Source organism: Microtus ochrogaster, unplaced genomic scaffold, assembly GCF_000317375.1.
Source record: "Microtus ochrogaster isolate Prairie Vole_2 unplaced genomic scaffold, MicOch1.0 UNK130, whole genome shotgun sequence".
Lineage (NCBI taxonomy): Eukaryota > Metazoa > Chordata > Mammalia > Rodentia > Cricetidae > Microtus > Microtus ochrogaster.
In genome coordinates, this window is record NW_004949228.1 from 567,339 (window position 1) to 576,157 (window position 8,819).

An 8,819-nucleotide genomic window follows, 5' to 3' on the forward strand; every position below is an offset into this window, starting at 1 on the left:
CTAGGCTCCCACAAAGCCAGTACATGAAGTAGGATCAAAAACCTATTGCCATTGTTCTTGAGTTCTCAGTAGTCCTCATTGTCTGCTATGTTCAGAGAGTCCGGTTTTATCCCAGGCTTTTTCAGACCCAGGCCAGCTGGTCTTGGTGAGTTCCCAATAGAACATCCCCATTGTCTCAGTGTGTGGGTGTACCCCTCGTGGTCCTGAGTTCCTTGCTTGTGCTCTCCCTCCTTCTGCTCCTGATTTGTCATCTTCATTTATTTTCCTTTGTGATCCCCTGATATTAACCAGAGTCATCTGTGAAACTGTGGTTTTTTTTTTTTTTTTTAACCCATCTGGATTCAGCAGAGGACTACAACCAAAGGCAGTGTTCTTCTCCTACAATCCATTCATAGACAAAATTTGAGGTGTAGACTGGGCCCTGTGAGCCTTTTCCTATCCTAGACTGATTGTGGTCTAGTGTGAGGTCAATGCAGGTAAGTACAGTTGCTGTTGGGTTTTGATTATAACAGCTGTTGTAGAGAGCTGCGGGCTGCGTTTTTGCCACCCGGCTCCCGGCCGCCTGGCTAGCTTATACCCCAAAATAATTACACGGAAACTGTATTCTTTTTTTTTTCTTTTTTTTTCTTTTTTTTTTTTTTTTTTTTTTTGGTTTTTCGAGACAGGGTTTCTCGGAAACTGTATTCTTTTAAACACTGCTTGTCCCATTAATTCTATCCTCTTAATGGCTAATTCTCACATCTTGCCTAACCCATATTTAGTAATCTGTGTAGCACCAGTCTTACCGGGAAAGATTCAGCATGTCTGACCTGGTGGCTTGCTTCATCGCGTCTGCCCTGGAGAGGAGTGGCGTGGCGTCTGCCTCACTTCCTCTTCCTCCCAGCATTCTGTTCTGTATACACCACCCACCTGTGTTCTAACCTATCAGGCCAAGCAGTTTCTTTATTAATTAACTAATGACTTCCTCTATCAAACAGCTGTAAGGAGTTTAGAGAATGGCATGTCTAAGTCCTTCCCCTTTCTCTTCTTACTCCCTTTCCTCCTCTTCTTCCTCAGTGTTCCCAGACCCACAGACTTTTGTAGGGCTGGTACCAAATACTTTCCTTATTTTTTGTATATGGGACAGTAAGAATCTCTGCATTCACCATTGCAGTTTTATAAAATTTCATATTTTATCTAAAAAGCTCTTTTAACATGAGTCACAGAAGCCTATCTTGTTTCTGAGTAAAAAAAAAAAAAAAAAAAAAAAAAAAAAAAAAAACAAGCCCACCATCTAGTGGTACTGAGAGCAGTTCAGCGCAGGATGAATTCATCTCTGGGCTGTTAACAATGGGGTGACAACTGACTTCTTGGGACACTTATTTATTTTCAAAATTCAAGTTCCTGTAGTATCTCTCCGCACGGCAAAATTGCAGTATTTGGTTTTGGCTTCTCATGTTTGTGTTAGCGATGGACGGTGGCATCTGAATTTAACCTACTATCGTTTGTGTAAGTAGGTAGGTAACACAGGAGTCTGGTAGTCACGTAGAGGTTAGGCTGCCTGTCTTTTATCTGAAGGGTTCTGAACTCACAGTCGGATCAGATACAGGGATGCAGCGTCCTCCTAGATCCAGTTCTGGTCTAGGCTGGCAGCAAGCAGGTGGGGAGGCTGTGCAGGGAGGGGTCCAGGGCAGCCTGACAGCTGGAGCTGGGTGGAAGGCGGCCTGAGACGGAGTGGGAGGAACTGCTCAGTAGGGCGGAGACACTCAACCGGAAGAACGGTTGGGAGGGTGTTGCAGGTAAGGACAGTGTAGGAGTAGGGATGGAGAAGTGGGAGGAGTTAGAGAAGTGACGTAAACGGAAGCTGGGAACCCCAGGGACAGAGCTTGGAGAAGTGGACTGGAGAGGTAAAGCCAGAAGTGCCCAGTGCCTATTCCCTGTCATTGCTCCAGTGGAGAACCGCATGGTGCAGACCTAGGTGCGGAGGAGTCGGCGGGTGTCGCGGGGACGCGAAAACTCCCCGGAGCCGCAGTCGCCGCGGGGCGGCCTGGGAAAGTCAGCAGTGCAGTGGCGGGAACCGCAGCCCGGCGGCCCTGGAACCTCCCAGGTCAGAGGAGCTGCGGGTCTGGGACCCAGGAGGGAAGGGACCAGGGGTGCCAGCTGTTTCTCACAAGGAAACTGGCTCTGAAATTCTGCTGTGGTGTCTTCCCTTGCCGATAAATTTCAGGTAATATGACCTCGACCAACCTTGATATTTTTTCATTGATCTGTTCGCTAAAATAGTCTCATAAAAATGACCTACTAAAGTATTTGAATTTATGTGTTGATGTTTGCAAACTCCGTTCTCTTTGCTGTGGTGGGCAGGGCAAAGCTCTTCAAATTTACATTCATCCACGTCCACTTTCGTGTTACATCACTAGTTATTCAAGAGAATTGCACATAGACCTAGAGATTTTTGCATTCCCAGAGATCTTTTATATATAGTCATGAAATGAACGCTAGCAAATTTAATTGAATCCGAAAGTATATATTTTTTTGCTAGCTCCATAGGTATGGTTGTAAACATTAACGTTAAAAGTAAACTTTTATCCGTCATTAAATTTTTTATGACATGTATGTACTATGTGATGTAAATAGAGCATTTTGAAAAGTGTCATTGACAGGCTTGGTGGCAAACATCTTTAATTCCACCACTGGGGAGACAGAGTCAGGTGGATCTCAGTGAATTTGAGACCACCCTGGACTGCCTAATAAGTTCCAGGATAGCCAGAGCTTCATAGTGAGATCCCGTTGTTTTTTTTTTTTTTTTTTCAAAAAGAGAAACAAAAGAAGAGGAAAAAGAAAAGTGTATTTTTGTGTCGAATTCTCAATGTACAAGCTAGAACCTGGAAAAGTACAGTATGCTTTAGGCTAACAGGTCACTGTATTTTCAGTTAGAAAGGGCATTTTTAAGCCACATAATAGTGGTGGCACACTCTTTTAATCCAAGCACTTGGGAGGCAGACGGGGTGGATCTGGTAGTTCCTTGCCAGCCTGGCCTACAGAGTGAGTTTAAGGACAGCTGGATCTACAGAGAAACCCTGTCTCAGGTGGGAAAAAAGTAAAAAGAAATTAAATGATATTATAATATAAGATACAATAGGCAGCATCTTTTGAATAATTACAATAACTCTCGTCTACATTAGAAAAAAAATGTCTAGAGTAGTCTTTTCTCTCCTTGGTCAAAGAAGTCTGTCCATAGACACATTACCAAACTGTAATTTCTTGATTCTTGTGTTTACTGTGTTTGAGTCCTAAATTCTTTGTGTTGTTCTGTCTGGATCAGTGAGCCTTGCACATGAGAAATAGATTCTTCATAAAGCGTCTGCTTTTCTAACGCATGTTAGAGACCGGGCTGGACTGGAACTTACAGAGTTCCAACCACCTCTGTTTCCCCAGTTCTAAGATTAAAGGTGTGCACCCACACAACCATTCAAACTGTTGTATTTTATTCTGTGGTCTGTTGACAGTCCGCGATGTGACTGTGGACTTCTCCCAGAAGGAGGGACCATGCCTGGACTCTGCTCAGAGGGCTTTGTACAGAGACTGGATGTTGCAGAACTGCAGCAGTCTGGTTTCTGGGCATGAGAGTAGTTTTCTTGCAGTCTCCCTTGCTCCTCGTAGGGTTTTTTGGTAAATTGCTCTGCAAGTGTGTGTCCCTCTGAGAGGTGTAAGGCTTTTATCATATTGGGTCTATGATACATTCAGAACATCAGTAGTGCATGATAGCCTCATACCAGTCATTCGGTTCCATTTCTTCCCCTGAGATTTAACTAAGTCGTGACTGGAAGTGGCATTCAAGTTATGATAAGCGAAAATGCTTTCTCAAAATTTTCAGTATTCTAACATTGCATAACAATTTGGAAATCACTTGTATAATCTTGTAATTAGCTTTCTCTTTATCTACTGAGTACAACACTTTGTTAGAAAAGCACAGAGACTGGATGTTGCAGAATTGCAGTGATCTGGTTCCTGTGGGTGAGACTGCATTGCTTGCAGACTCCCTTGCTCCTCCTCAGGGTGTTCTGGCAAATTACCCTGCACATGTGTGACCCTTTGAAAGATCTAAGGCTTCTATCAAATTGGGGCTATGGTAAATTCAGAATGTCACTAGTATATAACATTCTTGTCCCAATAATTCAGTGTTGTTTCTGCACCTGAGTTTTGACTGACCTGTTATTGGAAGTGGCATTCAAGTTACACTAACTGAAAACACTTTCTAAATATTTTCAGCATTCTGACATTGATGACAATTGGGGAATCACTTGTATAATCCTGTATTTAGTTTTCTCCTCATCCACTGAGCGCAGTACTGTGTTAGAAATCCAGGTGCTTCCTGAAGAGTCTCTTTCTCATGTGCAGGGTCAACTGATCACCCAGCCTGCTCACTGTGCTGCAGAACAAAGAGGCCTGGAAGATGGAGGCTAAGGATGCAGGTATGGTGGAGATATTGGAGAAGGAGTGGCAAGGGGTTCAAGTGAATGTGGTAGAGACATGATTTCATGTGGTATCCTATTATAATTTTGAGAACAGGCTCTACAGAAGATTGATACTAGAAGGCAGATAACGTTTTATTTGACTATGCATTGTGAGTGATGCTGTTCTTATTCATTCTTATTCATATATCACTTATCTCATCACACCATATTAATTGGTTTTAATTTCTATGATTTTAGTATATTATAAAGTTATCAAATTAATTCCTCTAGTTTTATTTATTGTTTTTAGACCTTTTGATATTCTAGCACATTCTCTACCTTTTAGTGTTGATGTCACCATTTCTGAAAATAATACCAGCACTCAGCACTCCAACCCTGAGAATGCGCATGCAGCACGTAAACCCTTTCTTTCTGAGTAACAGCCAAATCTGCCACGCAGAGCTCTGTACAGGCTGGAAACATTTCTGTGTATGGCGTCAGGAATCTGCCATGCTCTCCTACCTGTGCAAGCCTAGTATACCTGATCCTGCTGGGAGTGCCAAGCCACAGGCATGGTCTCAGCCACTTTTCTCCCAACCCTGAGTGGACACAAACACCCTGGCCCACAAATGCCATTCAAATGCTCCATAGCCAGAGTTCGTGCTGGTATCATGGCCCAGGAAGCTGCACTTCAAAACCACAAATCTTCCTCCCCCTCATGGCCGAACTAGGAAATCATTTCCCAAAGAAGCCATATCTCTGCCTGCCTCTAGCAAACAGAGCCCACCCAAGAAAATGCCACTACCAAACCACTGTGTCTAGGATTTCTTTTTATCTTTCTCAGGTTTTACATGGATTTAATCCACCACATTGGCACACCACTTGTTGGAGGGAGCCACTCGTTAGTTTCAGTCTCTCAGCTAGCTTACCCCAAAATAATCACACAGAAATTATATTGATTACAACACTGCTTGGCCCATTAGCTCTAGCATCTTATTGGCTAACTCTTACATCTTAATATAACCCATTTCTATTAATCTGTATATCACCACGAGGTTGTGGCCTATCTGTCTCTGGCGGCGGCCCCATGGCATCTCTCTCCTCCGCCTTCCTTCTGCCAACATTCCATTTAGTTTTACCCGCCTAGCTCTGTTCCCCTATAGCTCTGCTATAGACCCAAAGCAGTTCCTTTATTTATTAACCAATAAAAGCAACACATAGGCAGAAGGCTCTCCCACACCAAAGACTAGATAGTCATAGTTACTTTCCTCACATGACTTGACCAAACTATTTCTAATACAAGACGTAGACTCCTTAGTATAGGATAGTTATTGAAATATTTAGCATATGTTTCTTGCTTGATATTGTTTATGCTGGTTGTAATTCTAATTTTTATACTTGATATTTGTTCTTTTTATACATAGTTTTATATTAGGCTTAGAACTCTTATTTAGACAAAATGTGGTGCTATTGTGGGAACTCCTTTAGCCAATGGGCTTTAAGATAGCAGCCCATTTGGGCATGGTCTCTTATATTATAAATGCAGCCATAAAGCTTGCGTGCCCTCTCTCCTGGCTGTTGGATTAGGTTCCTGTTCCCTGTCCATGCAAAGGACTGTGATCAGTGAGTCTAGCCCTAAATAAATAACTCCTTATTATACTTAATTCTGAGTTAGTGTGGGATTACTTTTTAGCGTCCCTCTATTGTAAAGAGTCTGTAAGAGAGCAGCAGGTACTCTGAAGCATTGAGCCATCTCTCTAGCCACTTATTAAGTTTAATTATGTGATTAGGCATAATAGAAAACATTAAATATTTTTATCTAGGTCATCCAAAAACTTAACTTTACATGCACCTTATTTTTTCTTAATAATCTTTTCTTCCATTCTTATATGTTTGAATTCCTAAACTTAAAAGAACAACTTACTCAGGCTATATGTTTTGAGGCATGAACATTTGGTATTGGATAACCATATGGTGTACTCTTCTCTGGGGGAGACTGTTTCTCCAGCTCTCAGAATTCCTTAGTGCTTGACTAGGGTTGAGGCCTAGTGAGTTTTCTCTTCCCATGTTAGCATGTCTCTTGGTGTTGTCCTTGTTCTGCTCCTGTTTAGGCAGCCCTTTGTAAGATTTGAAGCATGTAGCTTCTTTAACGTTTCTAGGAGATACAATGGCAAACCAAATACCCTGTTCTTCTGGCTCTTGAAATGTTCCCATCTGACTTGCTTAGTGATCTCTGACCCTGAGGCGAAGGAGTTGTGTTGTTTATGTGTAAGAAGGGACTGAGCATCACAACTCTGCATTTTGACTGATTGTGGTTTTCGGTAATAATCTCCAAGTATGCCAGGCGGTGGTGGCGCACGCCTTTAATCCCAGCACTTGGGAGGCAGAGGCAGGTGGATCTCTGTGAGTTCGAGACCAGCCTAGTCTACAAGAGCTATTTCCAGGACAGGCTCCAAAACCACAGAGAAACCCTGTCTTGAAAAAAAACAAAAAAAAAAAATAATAATCTCCAAGTATTCCAAAAAGAACTTTGCTTGATGAGATATGAGCTACATTTATTTGTGGGAATAAGTAAAATATTTAGAATGCAGTTAGGGATTCTGCTGATTTAATGAAGTAGTGATTGAAGGTTCTTCTCCAAGATCCCTAATTTCACTAACCCTAGGCAACTGGCTAGTTTTTCAGTACCAGGCATGGTTTCCCTCTTGTTGAGAAGGTCTTACGTCCAATTAGAAGCTGCTGATTACCATCTCGGTATGTGTGTCTCTCTTGCACCCTTAGAGTGCGGATCATTCTTTGGTTCAAAGGAGTTGTGAATGGATAGGACTGTTGTTTGGCTCCCTACCTTGGAAGCTTTCATGTTTTCTTCTGGTATCATGAAACGCATCCCCAGAAAGACGCTTTTAAGTTCTGATCCATCTCAAGTTCTCTGGCTTCAATGTCTGAAGTACATGGCTGCTTCAATAATTGAGACTCACCTTCTACCTCTGGGAGGCAATCATGGGGAACAGCAATGGCCTATAATGTTTAGGGAGTCTCTTGGACAGCTGTGACCAACAACTTCAGAGCAGGATTCTCATGCCTTGTGTGGGTGGTTTTCTTAGAAATTATCAGACCAGATGGGACATTTTTATTTTTTTTTTATTTTTTTATTTTTTCGAGACAGGGTTTCTCTGTGGCTTTGGAGCCTGTCCTGGAACTAGCTCTGTAGACCAGGCTGGTCTCAAACTCACAGAGATCCGCCTGCCTCTGCCTCCCGAGTGCTGGGATTAAAGGCGTGCGCCACCATCGCCCAGCGGGAAATTTTTATTTACATTATAAATATATGTGCATTCATAGACTATGTGTATTGTAGGCATTTTTCCTTAGATGGATTATATTCAAGGAATAGATGAATGGATTCCTTATGATGTTTAGACATCCTTACCCTCTGTCTTCAGTGTTTATGTCTGTCCCTTCTTGTAGTAATATGAGCGGCGGGGCTGCGTCCCCAGCACCCAGGCCGCCTGGCTAGTTTTATACCCTAAATAATTACATGGAAACTGTATTCTTTTAAACACTGCTTGGCCCATTAGCTCTAGCCCTTACTGGCTAATTCTGATATCCCCATCAACCCATCTCTAATAAACTGTGTAGCAGCGGTCTTACCAGGAAAGAGTCAGCATGTCTGACCTGGCAGCTTGCTTCATCGTGTGTGTCTGCCCTGGAGAGGGGAGCATGGCATCTCTGCTCCAGAGAGCAGAGCTGTCGAGTCTAAGCTCACTTCCTCTTCCTCCCAGCATTCTGTTCTGTTTATTCCACCACCTATGTTTTAACCTATGAGGCCAAGGAGTTTCTTTATTATAATTAACCAATGACCTTCCTCCATCACCTTCTCCATAATTAAATCCCCTCCTGTTTTTCTATTTTTCCCTTGAGATCACTTGTTCTGTGTTATTCCCTTTTCTATCACTCCCCCACACCCCACAGTGCTTTCTTTTTACTTTTCTGGTCCCTGCAGTCACTCCAGGTTGTGGACTCAGATCTGACTATTTAGAGCTAGGAACTTCCTATGAGAGAGAACATGCAATGTCTATCTCTCTGGGTCTGGGTTACTTCACTCAATATGGTCTTTTCTATGTCCATCCATTTAGCTGCAAACTTAATTTCAGTTTTTATGGGTGAATAATATTTCATAGAATATATGAATCACATTATCCATTTTTCAGTTGAAGGATGTTTAGGTTGTTTACTTTTTGTAGCTATTGTGAGTAGAGCAGCAATGAATATGGCTGAACAGGTATATGTAAAATAGGATGCTGCGACCCTTAAGTTCCTTGAGTATGTGAAGGAATGGAACAGCTGGGTCATAATTCATTTAACTTAAGGATTTTTTTTTTTTTT

General features: G+C 42.3%; 1 protein-coding gene across 2 annotated transcripts in view; it reads left to right on the plus strand.

The window, feature by feature from the left end:
* Positions 1-1,759: 1,759 nt before the first annotated feature.
* LOC101989553 (zinc finger protein 420-like) overlaps positions 1,760-8,819 on the plus strand; it is a 17,871-nt gene continuing 10,811 nt past the window's right edge. The window contains exons 1-2 of one of the 2 annotated variants that reach the window (XM_013355450.2): positions 1,760-2,206; positions 4,381-4,454. In XM_013355450.2, the coding sequence (XP_013210904.1) occupies positions 4,436-4,454 (19 nt within the window). In that variant the 5' untranslated portion in view covers positions 1,760-2,206; positions 4,381-4,435. Of the gene's footprint in view, positions 2,207-4,380; positions 4,455-8,819 lie in introns of those variants that run through there. The other variant, XM_026778365.1, reaches the window with a different exon arrangement.